At 40.1% G+C, this 20,889-nt stretch overlaps 1 protein-coding gene across 12 annotated transcripts in view; it reads left to right on the top strand.

Annotated features, from left to right (window-relative positions):
• The window catches only part of LOC18424793 (alpha/beta-Hydrolases superfamily protein), a 67,294-nt gene extending 48,649 nt beyond the window's left edge, over positions 1 to 18,645 (top strand). For 4 of the 12 annotated variants that reach the window (XM_088865021.1, XM_020661760.2, XM_020661759.2 and 1 more), the window contains 7 exons: positions 418 to 519; positions 820 to 905; positions 1,019 to 1,141; positions 1,444 to 1,513; positions 1,591 to 1,682; positions 15,058 to 15,162; positions 18,228 to 18,645. In XM_088865021.1, coding sequence (XP_088721147.1) covers positions 418 to 519; positions 820 to 905; positions 1,019 to 1,141; positions 1,444 to 1,513; positions 1,591 to 1,682; positions 15,058 to 15,162; positions 18,228 to 18,437 — 788 coding nt within the window. In that variant the 3' untranslated portion in view covers positions 18,438 to 18,645. Of the gene's footprint in view, positions 1 to 417; positions 520 to 819; positions 906 to 1,018; positions 1,142 to 1,443; positions 1,514 to 1,590; positions 1,683 to 15,057; positions 15,163 to 15,238; positions 15,710 to 18,227 lie in introns of those variants that run through there. The other 8 variants (XM_088865022.1, XM_088865017.1, XM_006829367.4 and 5 more) reach the window with 3 other exon arrangements.
• Positions 18,646 to 20,889: the final 2,244 nt, after the last annotated feature.

Raw genomic sequence — 20,889 nt, 5'->3', positions numbered from 1 at the left:
AAGAATAATTTAAGTGATTTAGCATATAAGGAGCTATACTGATGGAAAAGATGCAACAAAGTCTTCAAACTTCTCAGTCAAATCTGTTCATGGTTTTTTTTTGCGCCCTTTTAATTGTTTCTTGAAGGAGTTTGCTGAATGTAAAGGCTTATGTTTCATGTTTTTGTTGAGAAAGGAAAATATGTTATGTTTAGAAGGAAATATGTGACGATAATAGTGGTAAATTGTGGAAACAACAGGGAATAAGGGTGGATTTTAGCGATTTAGGTTAAACAACATTTGCCCTATGTGCATATGATAGTTCTTTCGATCAATGTATAGTTCTTGGTTTAAAAGAGGTCTGTGTGAATCATGTAGAGAGTTCGTTAAGAAAATCTTCTGTTTGAATTTGCATTCACTTTCTGTAAAATTCTGCAGGAGGTCCTACAAGTGAATCACATGGAACATTGGATTTGAGTATTCAGTACTGGACTAGTCGAGGATGGGCTTTTGTAGATGTCAACTATGGTGGAAGCACTGGTTGGTCCTAACCTTACCCTTTTTTAAGTTGTTCTAGCTGTTGACATGAAATCTTGGATAAAGATGATTGAGGCACGAGTACTAAATGCACGAGAAAGCATTTATGCGAGTGTGCTCAGTGACGTGCATGTTGCCATGAATGCAAACTTCTTTTTGCTTTGGAGTTCAGGTGAAAGCGATGTCATACATTCTGACATGAAATTACCAGTCTTATATATGTTGTACTTGAAATTTATCATAGGAGATTCTCATAACAAGGGTTCAAAATACATTAACCGATTAGGCATGTATTGCTTGAAGGTTATGGCAGGGAGTATCGAGAAAGACTCTTGGGAAACTGGGGCATTGTTGATGTCAATGACTGTTGCAGTTGTGCACAATTCCTGGTAATTATTGTAAATTTTATGTTCCTTAGTTTCTTTTGGCTTAACCATGGCTAATCTGGAATGTAAAGCAGTTGCTTTAAACTGAAACTGATGAATCAAGTTGTTTTTTGCAGGTTGACAGTGGGAAGGCAGATGGGGAACAACTTTGTATAACAGGGAGATCAGCAGGGGGTTACACTACACTTGCTGCTCTTGCTTTCAGCCAGACATTTAAGGCTGGTGCTTCATTGTTTGGTGTAAGTGACTGATGATGTTCTAGTAAAGCATTTCACATGAATTTCACATAAATGCATTTTCATTGATTGATGATGGATGAAATTTGAGCTCAAAGATTCAAAGTTTTCTGTATTGATAACTGTCAAGCATTTAGACTTTAGTTTTGTGATGCATGGCTTGGCTGAATCATCAGAAGACTTCTTAAATCTGGAAGACTTCATTTTTTTAGTTAGAAAGTTCAGGTTCTTAAAGCTTTTCCACTCCTAGTCGAAAATAACTCTGATAAGTCTCTGGGGCCCTTCATGATGCATAAAATTTGCAGGTTGCTGATTTGCGCCTGTTAAAGGAAAGCACACACAAGTTTGAGTCTCGTTATCTTGACAATCTTCTTGGTAAGTAGTTATATGCATAATCTTTTTCTCGGAATTGGTTCGTTGTTTCAGTTGATTAGCTATCTTTAATTTTGCAGGTGCTGAAAAGAATTTCTATGATAGATCACCTATCAACTTCGTTGAAAGATTTTCTTGCCCTGTAATTTTATTCCAAGGGTTAGAGGATAAGGTATGACTTTGACTCTCATAATTTACCATGTTTGAGCAATGTCCATTGGAGTTATTGACACTTTAAATCTGATAGCTTGATCAAAAGATGTACATGGTATTCACCCCTTTTCCCAGGTCAACCATGAAGATAGTTGTGGGTCCCATCTTACATAGATTCTAGCCTAGACTGGCTGCCTGGAAGGGCAGATCCTTCGAAAGAAGTGGCTAATTGGAATTTCAGGGAATAAAATAAATAATTTTCTTTTCTTTTATTAATATATCTGCATTCCACTTATAAGGACCATAAAACAATGCTGCAAATAAGAAACAAAGCCATAAATACAATATAGGATCTTTCTTTTTACAGTCAAATAAATATAACTCAATCTAGGGGCTGAATTGAAAGGTGGACTATGTGACTGGGCAAGTTAATATCGATTAAAATTTTTTACCTTCTCTTTTGTATTGCGACCCGAATCACTCATAAGTGTTCAACTATAATATGTGAAACAAATAAAATGCCAATAACTTTCACTTGTTTGCCATTAAAACAAAATTACATTTTCAATATAGATCTGAAAATTCCATAAAAGATACAATTAAATCAAAAGAGCATAAACCAGGAAATTACGGTATAACTTGTCTCAGGTTATCCCCAAGGGCTTAGCACGCGCCATGTCGGGTCTCAGAGAGAGAATGATTGAGATCAAGTGTGTAGAGAATGAGAAGCTAGGGTTTCTAGGGTTAGGGTTTTGCCATCGTTTTGAGAGTTAATTTTGACCATTGATCTTGGAGACCTGTAGGGTGAAGAGATGTCATCCATTCATTCTTTAGATTAGCCATCATGATTATAGGAATGACCCTTATCCCTCAGTTTTCATAGATTTATTCCCATCAAAATAGTATGTAGAGAAAGTACTAAATCTATATCAATTAAGTCTTACATTCTCTACCATTGGTGGAGGAGGCCCGATGTGGGGTCTGCTAAGTCCTTGGGCTAACCTGAAGTAAAGTATATGGTAATTTCTTGGTTCATGCTCTTTTAATTCAATTACATCTTTTTATGAAATTTTCAAATCTATGATGTGAATGTAATTTTGTTTTAATGGCAAGCAAGTGAGAGTCATTGGATTTTTATTTGTTTCATATATTATATTCGAGCACGTGTGATTGATTCAGTTGGCGATGTAAAAAAAAAAAGAATTATTTTAATCAGTTTTGACTTGCCCAGATACATAGTCCACCTTTCATTGGTATCAGAGCTAGGTCTTCTTGCTGCCATTGTTTTTTTATTTTTTTTATCTTGTCGTAATTTGATTTAAAAGTCATGGTTGCAAAGAGTTTTATGGCCGAACTCTTGAAATAAAAAAGATTCGATGAGGAACTACGTCTTGGAAGCGTAAAGTGGGATGTCCTCTATGAGGAAGATCTCCACGATATGCTTACCAAAGATCTTCCACCAGTTTTAAGAGAAAAATGCCTATGAAAGACAACACATAAGAGATAAATATGCACAATGGGAGTGGAAGAATATGCTTACCAACCATACACTACTTGTTTCGATGTACGATTCTTATGCATCGGATTACGAGAACTTGAAGTCTGCGAAATCTATACATGCAAGGCTAGAGAAGGAATTTGTTGATCCTTCTCTAGACAAGCAAACCCTTGCATTAAAGAACTATCACGATCTGAAAATGGTTGAAGGAGCCAAGCTTCCCAAGCACTTGCACATGTTCCGGGCTTTGATTCGTGAGCTCAAAGCCATCAACATGAAGACCCTTGAGCCTATGCAAGTTTGTCATCTGTTGAACACTCCCAACTTCTTGGGAGGTGTTTATATCATCTCTCTGCCCGAGAGATTGCTCCCAAGTTAGAGGAGCTTATGATCCTTAGGGTTGAGGAAGAGAGGAAAAGTGTGTTGATACCTGCACCTCATTATGCAGTTCATGCTAACTTTAAGCCTAATGCTCATAATTTTAAGAAAAAAGGTAAGGGCAAAGGAAATTTCAGTCACACGAAAAAGAAAATTAAGATTAACAAAAGGGGGAGAGGGAGCCGAAAAATAGAGAGCCTAGAGATAAAAGGGAGTGCCATAAATGCGGTAATGTGGGACAATGATATTTTGTAGAGAGAAAAATAATAGTGTTAGGGGGAATAGAGAACACCCTTGTGTGGTATTTGAAGCTATGCTAGCCGATGTCAAGGGTGCTACTTGGTACTTTAACTCAGGTGCTGCAACCCAAGTGCTACAACCGATGTCAAGGGTGCTACTCCAAGGAAGGATATCGTAATTTCCAGCCGGTAGATTCCGGTGAGCAATTCATATACATGGGGTGGAAATCAAAAGACTAAGATTTGGCGCTTTGGGGATTATGTTAGGAATTTGAAAAATGGAGTAGCGGTCTTAAAGCAAACACTATATTCTCCCGAAATGAGGAATTATTTGGTTTCAGTACCAAAATTGGCAAAGGCCGACTATGTCATTTTTTTGGTTGTTGATAAGTGACAGTTAAGACTCATGGGAAGTTGTTATAACCAGTATACTAGAGGATGGTTTCTTTGAAATTGAAATAAAGAATCCAGTTGCTGATGTCTCGTCCCCTGAATGTGAGAATGATGCTTACTTATAGCATATGCGATTAGGGCATATAAATCATAAACGAATTATAAAAGGAACTTATCCAAAATTTGTGAATCACGTGTGCAAGGAAAATTGGCAAAAAAATCTTTTACGAAAGCTCAAAGAGCCTCTGACATTATAGAAATCATCCACAATGATATATCCGATCCCATGAATATGGCAACCAAAAGCCACAAGAAATATTTCATCGCTTTCATAGATGATCACTCGCGATTGGGCGATGTTTATTTGCTACATTCCAAGTCCAAAGCCCTAGACCATTTTAAAGATTATAAAGCCGAGGTAGAAAACCAAACCAACATGAAAATCAAAGTCCTAAGAACCGATAGGGATGATGAGTATTTTTCACAACTCTTTAAAGAGATGTGTGTAAAGCATGGCATAATTCATCAATTTACCATGCCCTATACACCACAACAAAATGGTGTAGCCGAGAGACGGAATAAGACCTTGGTAGAGATGGTGTGGAGCATGATGGGACATGCAAAGCTCTCCTTAGAATTCTGGGGAGAGGCAGTATTGGCGACGAGGTATATCCTCAATCGCTCTCCCACTAAGGCAACTCCACTTACTTCACACGAAATATTTATTGGTCGTGCTTCATCCCTTGACCATTTAAAAGTGTGGGGATGCTCAGCCCATGTTCTCATCTTATACCAAAACCGAACCAAGCTTGATCATAAAATTGTCAAGTGCATCTTTATAGGATACCCAGACCATGGTAAAGGCTATTGTTTCTTCAACCTAGAGAATAGGGTAGTCCTAGAGTGTGAGGATGCTTATTTCTTTGATGATGAATTTCTCGAAACAAGATGTAGTCACAATAAGGTTAATCTCTTTGAGATGACTGTTGACATGATTGAGATTCGAGAACCCGAACCACAAACCCCCTAGGAGAAGCAACCAAATTAGTAGACCACTTGAGTTCTTCACTTACCTTGGGGAAGACTATGAAAGAATTGGGGATGAATTTGACAATGAGCCTACAACCTATAAAAAAGCCATATCTAGTCCTGAAAGAAACCAATGGGAAAAAGCCATGAGTGAAGAATACCACTCCATTATTCAAAATTGGGTTTGGGAATTAGTGCCTCTACCTCGTGATCAAAAACCAATAGGATGCAAGTGAGTGTTCAAGAAAATTGAACTTTGAGGGAAAACTTGAGAAATACAAAGCTAGACTTGTAGCTAAAAGGTTCACTGAAAAAGAAGGGGTAGACTATAATGAAACCTTTTCCCTAACATCCCATCAATTAGCATCTTGATTACCATAGTAGCCCATTTTGACTTTCAGCTCCATCAAATGAATGTTAAAACAATCTTTCTAAATGGGGAGCTTGAAGAGGAAATTTACATGAGACAACATGAGGGCTTCATAGAAAAAGGAAAAGAGGACTTGGTTTGTAGACTTATAAAATTATTTTATGACCTTAAGCAAAGTTAACGGCAGTGGTACATAAAATTACATAAAATTCCAAGAGATCTTGTCTGAAGTAGGTTTTACCTCTAGCCAAGAGGATTACTGCATTTATGTCAAGGCAAGTGGTGTGATGTAGTGTTTATTTCATTGTATGTGGATGATATGTTTATTGTAAGTAGCTCGATGGCTCTAGGGAAGGAGACTAAGGATTTCTTTTCACAACACTTCGATATGAAAGACTTAGGGGAAGCATCATATGTGTTGGACATAAAGATAACAAGAAACAAGCAAAACAGGACCATTCAACTTTCTCAAGCAACCTATTGCAAGAGGGTGTTGGAAAAATTTGAAATGGACAAATGTAGGTCCATATCAACCCTGTAGACAAGAAGATCAAGTTAAGCCTGCAAATGTGCCTAACTGATAAGGATGAGGTTGAGAGAAAAGCCATGGAGAAAATGCGCTATCGCAACGCAGTGGGGTCACTCACCTACATCTAGTCAGGTACAAGGCCACACATGTCATTTCCCGTGAGTGTGATTAGCCGTTTCCAATGCAATCTTGGATTGGAATATTGGAAAACTGTTAAGAGAGTACTAAGATGTTTGAGAGGAACTACGGATTATGCACTCACATATGGAGGCGGGTCGGATATAGTCATACAGGGGGTAATCGGATGTTGATTATCAAGGAGACCTTGATGACATGAAGTCGATATCTACTTATATCTTCATGCTAGGTGGTGGGGTAGTTTCTTGGAAGTCCAAGAAGTAGGATGTTGTAGTCCTATCCACCATAGAATCTGAATATGTGGCATGTTGTTTGGCAGTCATGTAGGCTGTATGGATGAAGAAGTTTCTCAATCAGCTCATGTTTGAGCCTGTGAGTTGTTCGTGTGTGAGAATCTTCTGCGACAACCAGTCTGCAGTCCATGTGACTAGGGAGCCATGATTTCACAAGAAACCCAAATACATTATTACCACATCCGAAATGAGGTCCTACTCTGCGAGATAGAGGTCGCGCATCTTCCCACAAAGGCCATGCTTGCAGACCCTTGGGCCAAGGGGTTGGTGGCGAATGTGTTCACCAAGCATGTACATGGGATGTGGCTGAGAGAGAGTGAGGAAGAGAGATTGTATGGCCTTTAAAGGCCAAGTAGGAGATGTTGAGGTTTTATGGCCATTTAAAGGCCTTATGAGAGCATGTACTTAAAACATTGTGGTGAAATGTTGGCTCCAGTGGGGGTCTGGTCCACTTTGAATTATGAAGCACTACTAGTGCCATGACTCATCTGAGCTTTGGCTGGCTATGGCTCATAGGTCATGTCTAAAACCCATAGACCTGGGCATTGTGTAAGCACAACCGATGAGGGTTTCAATATGGTGTTATCCCTAGTTGAAATTAAAGAAGAGAAGAAAATAGTTTGGTGCGATGTAGAAAGAGAGAGGAAAGAAAATAAAGATGATCAAGAAGAAGAAAGGGAGAGAGAGAGAGACGTGTGAGAGATAAAGTGGGAAAGTGATTTGCTTAGAGGCCACTTGTGACCTCTACCCCTCTTATAACATTAAGTAATAACCATAACTATAACTTATGGACAATACTGCCCTTATTTAGAGACATAAGACAAATAAAGACTAAACAAAAGATAAATGACAGTTCTGTCCATCAAATGCAATGAAGCTTATCCTTTTATTTCCAACAATATTGGAGGTTGACCCATTAAAGTACACAATTTCAAGTTTGTCGATTCCTTGAAAATGCAAGTCTTCTAAATATTTTCATTGAAGCATTGTCTTTCTTGATTTGCCATTTCACTATTTAAATAATTTTGAAACAGGTGGAGGATTTTTTATTTCAAATTGGATTTGGTTTTTGTTGGAAACAAACCTAAATGGAGTTTAAGGAGCTCAAGTTTCAAACCACGAAGAACTAAGATTATCATGTGTCTGATTAACGTAGATGATTAATTGGATTTGTTTTCTATTTTATTCCTGAGTTGTGGCAATTTTCACACCTTCAAATTCAAATTTTCCTGCCGAAAGTCTTTCAGAGCAGATAGAAAGACCAAAATACCCCTTGTGGTTTTGCACATGGTTATGATAGGTCCAACGTGTTTTCACCGTGTTATGATAGGTCCTAACTCTATACCTTCTTCATTGCGACACATGTTGTCTTTCCAACCACTCCCAGGTGCTTCACAGCAGCTACAACAGATGAAACATGAATTTCACCCATATAAATCCCTAATTTTCATGTTAGAATTTAAGAAAATTTGATTAAAGAGTTGAAACTCTGCTCCTGTGAGTTTTTTTTGCCATGGCTACACTACAAATTTCAGTCATCTCTCGATCTCTTTCTTTTTTTTATTTTTGAGAAATTAGTTTCTTTGTGATTGCCAACCTGTATTTTATAAATTTCAGCCAAAAGGGAGATTGGTCTTCAGGATCTGTAGTCCCTAAAAGGCTCTTTAAGAGAATGCAACTTTGAGAATTAACGAGTGTTTTACTCAATCCAATTTAATCTTAAGAGTGTATTTGTCCAAGACTCGATTGCATCACAGATAGATTCTACATCAATGATAGCGGAAGCATCCCATGACTCTGGCTTCACTTGAAGCATAGTTAACTTGTTTTTGAAAAACGAGTGTTTGGAACTATCTACTTTGCTTTGCAAACAAGATTCTGATGCGACACTAGGCATCATTGTCTCTGTGATTTCATACTGAGAGTGTTAGCTTCTTAATGGCTTCCCCTCAGTTGAGACTCTGTCACTGTATTTTTGGGTTGTCAGCTGGCTGAGGCTTAGAAACGGTGTTTTGACCTCGGCTACTGCTTAAAGCTCAAAATTTAGACTTGAACAAGCTGCTCAGTCATCTAGAAGTTCCTTGAGAACCATCGCCTAAAGATTTGGCATCTTTTTCGAGAAGATTTTAAAGCTCAAAAGTCTCGCTGTAAATTTTTTTTTTATAATGTTGACTTTAAATTAATAAGAAAGAGAGTACATTAGAGAGATTGGGCTGTCCACAAGGACAGAAGCTCCAAAGCCAAAGAAAAAGAAAATAAAGAAAGAACTAAAAGACATAATTGCCATCTTTTTAAGGTTACAAAGTCAGCAAAAGCTCCCTAGAAAAATAAGCCGTTCGAACTCTAGGGGTCATTGGCAGCAGCCGCGTCTTTAGCTAGAGCGTCCGCTTGTTGGTTGGCCTCCCTCCAAGTATGCTTCCAACAGACAAGAATATCCTTGCACAGGTAGTTAATCTCATCAAAGATGTGAGCCAGAGACCAAGGAGGTGGAGAAGAATTGGAGGCCCAACTAATGACATTCTTGGAATCCCCTTCTATGGTGAGGGTCTGGATGCTTAGGGGTTGGATGAGTTTTAGGCCTTCGAGCACCGCTGTCGCCTCTGCTTCCATTAAATCTGCTTGACCTATGGGCTTGCAAATAGAGACCACAGTTGAGCCACAATGGTCTCTAAAAATGGCTCCTATACTTGATGGCCTGGGGTTACCAAGTGAACAGCCATCAAAGTTAAGCTTGAGTAGACCTTGGCCAAGGGGGATCTATTGGGAAGCCCTGGGGGGGTGTTTTCATTTGTGTTGTAAGACCGAGATCCAATCCTGGACAAAAGCATTGGAGTGGAGACCCTTGAAAATACGGTGGTTAGAGGCTCAGAAAACCACCAAGCATTTGATTATAGGGAAGGTGGTTTGCCAGGAGGATTGCTCACCCTAAAAACCTTATTGTTTCTTTCCATCCAAATAGCTCATAGTTTAGAGGCCATTGTCAATTTCCACATGGTGATACTTGCCTTTGGCCAAGGGTACGGTTGGATGGAAGAAAAACTTAGGGGTATTGTAGCAGGAAGGACCCACTTGATATTAAAAAGTCTAAGCAGTATCCCTTAAATGTTGAAGGTGAACCGGCAATGCAAGAAGAGATGGGGGTTGGTTTCCTCATCATCCATGCACAAAGCACAACGATAGGGGAGTGGAATTCCTCTTCTTTGAAGCTGGTCGACTGTGAGCACTCGTTGGTAGAGAGCCAACCACATGAAAATTTGAATTCTGGATGGTGTTAATGATAACCATGCTTCTTTGGCTATAGAATTAGGGGCTAAAGAAAAAACTACGGTATTGTTGACTTCTTTGGCTAGTTTATGGAAGAAACTAGTGTTCTGGTCGCCGACCTTAAGCCATTTGATGCGAGATCTTTGGTATCAAAATATTTCCTCCTTTTTGAGGGTGGCTTGATAGTCGGATTTGAGTTGCACCCTACTTAAGAACTCCCTATCCAAAAGAGGTTTGGGCTCTTCCAGAGTGTCAAAGCCTTGTATAGCTTACAACTGGTGATTCTTTAGGGTGGCGACATTGCTAAGCAACTGTGAACTGCAAGATTTGAGGTTGCTCTTGATCAGCTGTAGTTTGCTGAAATCTCAAGCCCGCCCAGCCGACCACCTTATTTTCCAGCGCATGCCACCAAGAGGAGAAGAGATAGGGTAAAGATGGTTCTTCAAGCCAAGTCAGTTCGAACCTAAAAGGTTTGACTCCCCTAACTACGAGATTGGTGTTAAGCAAAAATGGCGCACTGGTCGGAGTTTGGTTTGGGTAGGGCTACAACATTGGAATTAGTAAAGGGGTGGTCCCAATCCACGAAGATAAGAAATCTACCATGTTTGGAAAGGGAAGGTGAAGAGGAATGGTTCGACCAAGTGAACTGAGTTCCTTGGATAGGCAAGTCAATGAGATTGTTCGAGGAGACAAAAATCGAAGAAATAGACATGGCCTGTGTGATCCTAGTGGAGGTATTCCTTTCGAATGACCACTTTGTGATATTAAAGTCTCCCCCAATGCACTAAATGGGGTGTGGTAAGGCAGCCACCGAGTTGAGTTCAACCCACAGCAACTAACGCCTGGAGTCAAGGTTGGGCCCATAGACTGCTGAGGATTTCAAAGGTAAACCGTCAGAAATTCTGGTAAGTAGAATCGAGACCGAGTAGGAGGCTATGTGGGTTTGAGATTAGGGAATGGGCAGAAGGGTGCCAAATCACCCAAACCCCACCATAAGCACCCTCTGCAGGTAGAGCTATCAATTTACATGGGCGTCAGCCCCACACTTGACAAACAACAGATAGTGAGGGCTCAGGGAGCTTGGTTTCAGTTAAAGCCAAGATGGTGGGGCGGTATTTGAAGCAAAAATCTCTAACAACTTGTTTCTTGTAGGTCAACCCGAGCCCGTGAATTTTCCAAGAAAGAATATACATTAAGAGGAAGTGGTATGTGGCGCCAACCGAGGTGACCTCCTAAGAAGGGGCCCACCAGAAGGTAACAAAAGGGGAAGAGGCAAGGAAGAGAGAGAAATAGCGGTGGTTTTGTCATAATTAACAGAACTTGCGACCTGAATCTAGTCTGAGCATCTGCGTTGAAAAACTCGTGGAACGGTCCTTCGGGACCTGAGTATGGGAAGCCCATAACCTGAAACACTTGGTTGATGTCTCCTTCTGCCGCATCCATATGATTAACATAATTGGAGTTGACCAATGGTGGGGAGGGGGGTTCCCTACCGAGTCTAGGGAGTCCGAAAGACTCATAGCTGCTGACGAGTAAGGAACCTCCAGCGAGAGGGCCGATGAAGATGTGCCTACAAAGGGGTAGGCTGGCCATCTGAGAGAAGGCAGGCCATCTTCTGGAATGGGTCTAAAAATGGCCGAGGGCAAGCCGAATGGGTCTGCTGCAGGAGGGACCTCGTCTTTCAGAGTGAGGGATTGTAAAAGAGGATAGGGGTCGCTCGACGTGGGTGGTGGGAGGAGAGGTGGAAGTTCTGTGAAATATGGAGAGGGTCAATTGAAGGTGGGAGTAGGAGCAGGGGGTAGGATGGAAGAATGACAGGGATTTAGTGGAGAAGAGCTCCAAGTCGGGGGTGGCCCCAAGCAAGGACGGGGAATAGGGAGAAAAGAAACTCGACGAGAGATAGAGAATCGAGCGGCTCTGGACTCTCGGAACGAAGAACTAGGGGGGGGGCAAAGGTAAGGGGAGGGTAGGAATGAGGGTGGCGGCCATTGAAAAATACCGAATGGAGGAGGAAGATACTCTAATAGTGAGGATGACGGTGCGGAAAAGCCCACTGGACAGAAGACGATGATGGGATTCCCAAAGGAGGGATCATTGGGGATACTGCCCTCAATCGGGGTAGAGAGAGGATGGGGGTCCACAGGTTCAGCAGGAGTAGGGATGGAGGATGGGGGTCCACGGGTTCAGCAGGAGTAGGGATGGAGGATGGAGGATTAGGGGGTGACTCTGCCGCCAAAGGAAGCTGGGAATCCCCTAGATCAATGAGGGGGGGGTAGGACCAGGTATCACAGAAAGAAGGCGACGAGGTAGCAATGGAGATAGGGTTAGGAACGAAAGGGGAAAGGAGAGGCCTCTTGACACCAGCGGCGATGGTGAGGGGGGAGGGGTGGATGGAGGAGAAGAAATAATAGAAGAGTGGGATGAGGGTACCTCCACAGGAGGATTGGAGGGGGACAATGCCAGGAGGGGGACTCTTAGAGGGAGGGAAAGGCGGTGGTTCGGAACTCGAGGGGGCCCCAGCCTCAAGAGGAGACAAGGAAAAGAAAGGAGAGAGAGTAGAGCGGTTGAGCGAGGGGAGAGGAAGAGAGAGAGGGATGAAGCCAAAAAAGAAATCTCCAAGAGGAGCAGCAGCCGCCACATGTCCCCCCAAGGAAAGAGTTGCTACGGTGGATGAGGTGAGAGGTGACGGATCTGTAGGAACAAAGGATTGCTTAGACCGAGATCCATACGGAGGGGCCACGTGGTTCCTAGGGAGAGACCGGGCCTTAGGGTACGGAGGCGACTAAGGGTTTGCAGCAATCAATGATGGTTGCGGGTCCTCAGGTGCAATGATGGGGATATCCATCGTACTTGATCTCGAGGCAGATCGACCGTCGTCAGACTCAACAGTTGGCTCGGTGACCGAGGGAGGACCCGGGGGCGAGAACGATGGGGGTGGAGGAGGTTGAAATGGATGTGGAGGTTGGGCACAAGCGAATGAGGAGCCCTTTCGGTGAGGAGCGCCAAAGTGGAGGCGGCCAGAATGGCGTTTATGGGAAACCACCATCCGTGGGCCAGAAGAAAGTGGTCCGGAGGAAGAGGGTTGAGCCAAAGAGGAGGGATGAGAGACAAAGTGAGGCAAGGGATGGGAAGTCGAGGATCAGGAAATGAAGACTTGATAGAATGTCCCTGACATGTCAAACCAAAGACATGGAGGAATGAACTTCAGATCCAGAATGTCTACAATCATCCTCAAAGACCCGAGTGGAAAACTGTCCAGGGATTGCCAATGAACAGCCACAAACAACGCACAAGCATCCCGATGACCCAAAAGGTATCGACACACCAGGAATGGAGCGGAATGGAAGAGACAGTGATCCAAATCTTTTGGCATCAGAACGCTCCCACATCTTCAGTCCAGCGAGAGAGGGACAGGCAGGCTCCTTGAAAGGAGAAGTGATAGTTACTCCTTAAAACTGCCAAAGCTCCCTCAGCAGATGGAAAGGAGAAGAGATAGGAGCCTTTAGAGCGGAGCCTGCAGGTCAGGCCAGGTTCCTTCCAAAGGTTCATTGCCCATTTCTACATCCCCTTACAGCCGTTTCTCTGGGGGAGAAGGAGCCACAAGGGAGGTCTGAAGCTGAGCGGCAAGATTGGTTGACCAGACTGAGGGAATGGGGATCAGACAAGGAGTCGACGAGAGGAAGAGACGATGGGTGGATGGAGGAGAGGTTGCAGAGAGGGAAGACATGTCAAGGTCCTGTAGTGGAAGTGATGAGATTGAATTGGATGTTGAAGAGGATAGTGATTTTAGCGAACATCAATGTGAAATAGCTGTGAAGCTGGTGATCGATGGTCTTGTGCAAAAGATGTCTAGTGGCATATCTTCTAAAACCCCAGTTAGGGTACGTGCTACTCTAGCGAAAAGGAGAGATGACCTCGTTGCAATTTTTTGTTGCAGCTAATTGAGATGTCTCAGTTCTGTTCGCTATTTTGCAGGGTATTAAGCTTGCTTAGTCCACATCTTGACTTGAATTACATTTCTTGTTAGTGGCAGAGTAAGTTCCCAGAGATTCACCTCTAAAAATGTCATGTGTGCTTTCACCATGGTTAAAACAGTGGCCCATAATCTTGCTGCAGTACAACTTGTTTTGGCATTTTCTCTCCGGTTAAAAACTGCATCGAAGTTTATCTCTGTAACTTGTTAATACGGATCTGAAGGACCCTAAAGCCAACAATTATAACCCCAAGCCTTAGTTGTAATGTCATTAAGTTCTGTAGATTTTTTTTTTTTGACACATTGAATTCCTTGGGTTCTTACTATGAATTATTTTAGCTTTTAACCTCTGCATGTTTTATATTCAATCATTTTCTATTACCCTCTGTTAATCTTCCCATATCTAGCAAGAGGATTTTGTTTGTGGAAAAGTTAGTTTTGTTCTTACTGAATTCTGTGGGGAGATTTCTCATTTTAGAACAATTTGGGGTATGCTGCCTGTAAAAGTGTCACTATTGAAAGTTCGATGTTGGTTAATTGTCCCTTTAATTAATCTCATTATGATCATCACACAGAGTGTACATGACAGATGTCATCTTGCATTCATCATTGATGATACACAGAATAATTCTCATTTTCCTATTCTTCTTTGTTGCAGTACTTTTCAAGGTAATTGTTTATACTCCAAAAACTTTAGGTCATGGGGCTGTTTATGTTAAAACTGGGAAGTTTGTTGTTAGAATGGTGCTATGTTCTTTTCATGAAATGGCATGGAAGTTATAAGCACTTGAGGAAGTGCAAGCTATATTAAGAGAGGTCCATTAAATTGCAGACTGGTTGGAAATTGCTATTTTATCTATTGGTCTAAACTCTAATAGCAGGCATCCTGCAAAAGCTTTCATGCAGTAATGACAAGCTCAATGGAAACTTCTCTTTTCTTCTCTATTGGCTGGACAAGTTCGATGGGATTCTAAAGTTTTGAATGTGGACTAAATCAATGGGAACGCAGCGTCCTGTCTTGTTTGAAATATTGTTTGAAACCTTGATATGCACATTTGGGTGTGAAAAGCACATTTTCTTTTAATTTAGCTTAATATTAGCTGTATTTGTTTATCTAAAGCTCATCATATGGTATTTTAACATGGTGTTGGCATCAATTTACTCTACTTCTCAAACGTTCTTGTTCCTCAAATTGATGACTAAAACCCACATTATTACCAAAGGGAGAATCCTACCATAAATTTCTTTCTTAAGCAAGTAGTGTTTGGTTGTAACATGGTCGTGTCACAGGTTGTGCTGCCAGATCAGGCTCGTAAAATTTATATGGCTTTACAGGAAAAAGGGTTGCCAGTTGCTCTGGTAGAATATGAAGGAGAGCAACATGGATTCCGCAAGGTATCATTGGTTTTCTTCTTTCTTGTGTGATTTCATTTTAACAAGATATAGATCGCTGAATGTAGAGTGTTCACAGGCTGAGAACATCAAATTCACCATCGAGCAACAGATGTTGTTCTTTGCCCGTTTGGTTGGACATTTTCATGTAGACGATGAAATTTCTCCGATCCATGTAGATAATTTTGATTAGGTGCTCTGCCACCTCTCACTGCATGAATACTCGGTATGAATACATGACCCAGAACAAAGGTGACAAGCAGGAACTGCCACTTGGATGAAACTGCAAGGATGCTGTTACCTAAATATTTCTTCATTCCTTTTTTGGAAATAGGGTTCTTTTTATTCCAATTTTTGTCCCATCATGGGGGCTTAACTCACTATTTCAATTTCCATGAGTATGGTATCACTATAAATGACTACCATGGTAAGCTATTATAAAATGTAGTTGATAGAAGAACGCTGATTGGGATGGGTATCTAGTTCCCACTGTAAGCATCACTGTGCTTTAGTTTCTTTTTATTAAAAGATCCTATTGTCTGGTGGTGCATATCTCACATTCACTTGCCTGAGTAAACTGGTCTAAGCATATTCTTGGGACCCCAAATATTGAAAGTGTATGGTATATGCTCCCATGGCTCTCCTCCCATTGGTAGGATATTGTTGACCAAATTTCTTATTTTTTGGTTTTTGTTTTCTATCAGCCGAATGAAGGTAATTATGCATGTGATTCGGGAAATGAAAATTTTCCAACTAAGACTATCTTAATAGGAGTGATTTTAGGTTGCTCTACAAGGACACTCTACAAATAAAATTTCAAGACACTAACTATTCAAATGCCATTGTACTTTTAAAAAAAATTCAAATTTGTCATTGCTTAACAGTAACGTTACCTATTAAAATAATTTTTAAAACAAAAGGTAATGATCTTTTTGATAAGTACACATATCACAACCCCTTAATAAATACATGAAAATGTGGGATAGTGGGTTAATCTTAGCACTTTTCATATATATATATATATAGGGTCCTTTAATAAATACATGAAAATGTTGACTAGTGGGTTAATCTCAGCATTTTTCATATATATATATATATATATATAAAGGGTCCTTTAATAAATACATGAAAATGTGGGCTAGTCGGCTAATCTCAGCATTTTTCATATATATATATATATATATAGGGTTTGTCTAGAGTTATCAACCTCTCAAAATACAAAGGTAACTTATTGTTTAAAAAGATCATTGTTTTTTGTATTTATCAAGGGGTTGTGATGTGTATATTTATTAAAAAGATCATTATTTTTTGTTTAAAAAATTATTTTAATAAGTAATTTAACTATTAAACAAGGGTAAATTTAAAATTTTTACAGAAGTATAATTGCATTTTAGAAGTTCATGTCTTGGAATTTTATTTGTAGAGTACCGTTGTCTTTTAGTAAAAATTTCAAATTTACTTTTTATGAAGATAACAAAAGTACTCTTTATCTTATAGTAATATTTATAAAATTATTTTTACTTAATGATGAAGATATCACAAAAAGTAACTTTTTTAAAGAAATAAATTACAAAATTTGTAAATCTATCTTTTACAACGCTATCTATCTTTAACCTCTGTAATTTGAATGGTTGTGAAGTTTAGACTACCCATATATATATATATATATATATATATATATATATATATATATATATATATATATATATATATATGAGGAAAAAGATAGGGTAAGCAGCTTCGCGTATTTAGGGAGATTACACCAATGGTAATTAACCATTGGTCATGGAATGAACGGGTAGCGATATTGTTGCAAAATTCAAACCGTTCCATTAATGTAATGTCCTCTTTCTCTTGATAGCTTAGAGAGGGTGGGCTTTTTGGAAACCTTAAAACTCTCTTTCTCATTAATGTAACGTCCTCTCTCTCTTGACACGTGATAGACGGTGGCTTTTTTTCTCACCTCAATACTCTCTCTCGTCATATTTGATGTAATGCTCTTCCTCCCTCTCTGTCCCCTGTGCTTGCCTCCTCTCTCTCTCTCTCTCTCTCTCTCCTGCCTCCTCTCTCAATGTGACTGTCTACTACAAAACCCTCGCCTTGCCCTGCCCTATCTCTTCCTCTTTTAATGTGACTGTGCCTACTGCAAAACCCAAGCTCTGCCTGCCTCCTCTCTCTCTTTCCCTAGCAAAACCTTGCTCTTCCTCATCCAACCTCTGCAAAACCACAACAAAACCAGGGTCTTTCTTGCTGTTGTACCCTCTTGCGCTCAAGATTGTTGCACCCTCTTACGCGCAATATCGCTGAATCGGGTATGCTCCTCCTCTTACTTTCTCTCTTGGCTTTAGTTTTATCTCCCCAATAGAGAATCATGCTAATAAATATTTACGGTTCAATCTCAATGCCAGACAAAAATATAAGACGGCTTTTGCATGTTGCCCTTTTAATCTATAATAGTTCCCAATAATGCAGCAAGACTCAGGAGCTTTGATGTTGGGTATCACTGGTTCAAATAGGAACTTGACTTGAACTAGTGTCATTTACTCATGGAGTTTTGATGTTGGGTACAATTAGAAGAACTTGCATTCTATGCTTGTTGATCCAAGGACATTTGAAGTAAAAAATGAAAGTTTTGGAGGGAGAATAAATGTAATTTCCAAAACTCAGGTTGCACTTATTTGGGGTATAGGCATTGGAGGTATAGCTGCACTTTCCATGTTTTTAGCATGGAATTTATTCATGACTAGGTATAAGTCATCTGCTGCGGATTATGGTGGGAAGAAGCCTGTCGATTTGGGATATGAGAAGATCGAAAAGGCAAGAGAGAAGGCTTGTTCATGTAAGGGTATAGCTTAGACCCTGGAAGACTATTTCTTTTTTTTCTTTGTGTATTCTAGGAAAATTACACGATTTCTTTTGTTTGTTAAGTTTAAGAAGTCCACACTCTCTGATGTAAAATGTATGGTGCGGAGTTGCTTTGCTTGTAATTTGAATCTTCGGGTTTAGTTTGTGAATTTGTGTTCTAATTGCTTGTAATTTGATGTAAAATTGTATTCTAATTGGTGTAGGTGGGAAGATGGCAAGTTCATCCACAAGCAATACCATGGCATATTCAGACAAGATTTGTAGAAATTGTGGCCACAAATGTGAGATGTACACATCTAGATGCGAACAAAATCGAAACGGGAAGTACCTTCATTGCAAATCATGTAATTTATGAAATGGGTGGGTCGATATGCATCTCCGACACTCCCAAAACTGCAATATATTGGGGCTAACGACATCCAACTTCGAGTCATTGATCAAGTTATTAGAGAACCAACAACGTTTGACTGCCTAAGAGAATTTTGATAAGCGTGTAATTATATTCATATTAGCTTTGAGTTCAGTATTTCATATTGTATATTTCTTTCTGCTTATAAAAAAGGAGTAAGGTGTACTTCTCTAACTTAGTCGTAAATAAACTACATTTTGCATTGAACAAAAGCAATGTGTCTCATTTTTTTGGCCTCAAAGTTATTCGTGCGTAGACCCCTTACCCTAGGCATTCGTGCATTTCTTTTTCTGAGCAGTGATAGTTGAGAGCTCAAAAGGTTATGGGAAATGCATGAGGTTCTAATCTAAGGAATCTCATTAGCATTTATATGAGCAGGACAGGGTACTTGAAGTCACTGTGGTTTAACTATTGAGATATCAAAGAGTTTATCATAGGAACATAGTTGAAATGTTGAGTATTAATGACATACTTCTGCTGAAAAGTTTCATGAACAAAATTGCAATGATCCAAAGTCCGTGTAAAATACTTAATCTCATAATATACCTTCTCACTTGAATAGCTCATAGTTGGCTTTAAAAGTTCAGGTTTAATAAGAGAAGAAGGGAAAGGAGGGGAAAATCCGGTAAATTCAGCCTTCTATTTAGTCATTTGCAATATCTTTATTGAAAGTTCTATACGAAATACACAGATTGTTTGAAACTCAGGCATCAGAGAGTTATAATCAAGCATTGCAAATTCGAATTAAATAAATCAACAATGCTTCCAAAAGGAAGGTATCAATCAAAGACATGCTTATTATAATGTAGCAATTCCAAACAACTGCTTGCAGATTTTCAGCGAGACATGAGGCATGTTTAGAAGAATAGGGGGTAGTAAATGTTAAGGGAAATTCTATTTCTTGTTGGTTCCTTTGCTGGGAACAATGGCCAATCCACAAAACATCGAAACTTTCATTAATTTAAGGCATTATTTTGCTTGGTGTCAGTATGTGCGTGTGCATGTATGTGTATGTGTATGTGTATGTGAGAGAGAGATGAGAGAGAAAATTTTTGCTGCTACTGTCATTGCTGAGGAAGCCATTTTAGCCCCCATAATTGAAGATAAGGACGACGGAATCGACTTACCGACATTCAAATTCTCATGATACAATGCACACACACATGCCTTTGTGTGTGTGTGTGAGAGAGAGAGAGAGAGAGAGAGAGAAAGAGATTGTGTGCGTGAAAGAGAGAGGGGGGAGAGTCACATTCAATTGAACTACACAAATATATGAACGCATAAATAATATTATGAACACATAAAAATGGAGCACCCAAGACAGTAACTTCAACTGTAAATGCTGGGCATAAAATTTACATGTAACAACTTTGGACTAGATAGAAAAGTTACAACAAAGAAGGCCCTAAGACCATGATGCTATTGTGAAGTGAATGAAAGCTCATTAACCATAAGATGCAATGCATCGTCATTCATCAAAGTTGATATTTCTGTAGACATCCCATTTTAAATTCGATTGTTTTTTGAACCTTTAGGATCACACTTAACCTAGTAAACCCAAATCCATAGTTCACACAGCCTACCCTGTGACCCAGAACCAATTTGCCTGCCCAAAACCTTGCAAGAACCCTGTTTTGACCCAGATTTCTGTAAATGCCAAGTTTTACCAAAACAATCATTAAAAATAGTAAAAAACTTCGTTTTGACCCAAATTTTCTGTGAGAGCTTCATAAGAGGCTGAGGAAGACATCCAAATTTAAAAAAAAGAAAAATAAATTTGGACAAGTTTTGGTTTGAGCGACACCAGTGGTGTCACCCAAGTCATCCTACAATTTCCCTGTTTTACCAAACAAATGATTAAAAAAAAAAATTCCTTTTTAACCCAAATTTTTTCTGGTAGCTTCACAAGAGACTAAGGAACACACCTAAAAATAAATATTTCAATTTTAACACTTTTTGACTTGGGAGACATGAGCAGTGTCACCCAGCCTGGACTGGGCGACACACCTAGTGTCGCCCATATTTGGGCGACACGGCTCCTGTCGCCCAGATCCCTGACCTTCAAAATTCATTTTTTTGGATGAGGATGCGGCCTCTTTTGGTGTTCATGTGACGGGGGGATGGAGACTCTAAAGAGAGAGAGAGAGAGAGAGAGAGAGAGAGAGAGAGAGAGAGAGAGAGAGAGAGAGAGAGAGAGAGAGAGAGAGAGAGAGAGAGAGAGAGAGAGATAGAAAGAGCTTCAGAGAGATACAAACCCTAGCCTCCTGAGACTCTAACCCTTAAGCCTGAGAAACCCTAGACCTAGGGCACAACAACGCTAGATCAAAACTAGACTTAGGGAATAAAAACCCTTTGCTGAAGTGATTTACTGGTCAACATCCGAACCAAAGAGAAACAAGAGGATCGGTTCTGATGCGGGCGAGCCCTAGAAGGCTCAGGAGTCCGGGGCCATTTGG

Source organism: Amborella trichopoda, chromosome 4, assembly GCF_054954075.1.
Source record: "Amborella trichopoda isolate Santa Cruz 75 chromosome 4, AtrichopodaSantaCruz75HAP2 v2.0, whole genome shotgun sequence".
NCBI classification, from domain to species: domain Eukaryota; kingdom Viridiplantae; phylum Streptophyta; class Magnoliopsida; order Amborellales; family Amborellaceae; genus Amborella; species Amborella trichopoda.
This window is presented reverse-complemented; position numbering and strand designations above follow the sequence as displayed.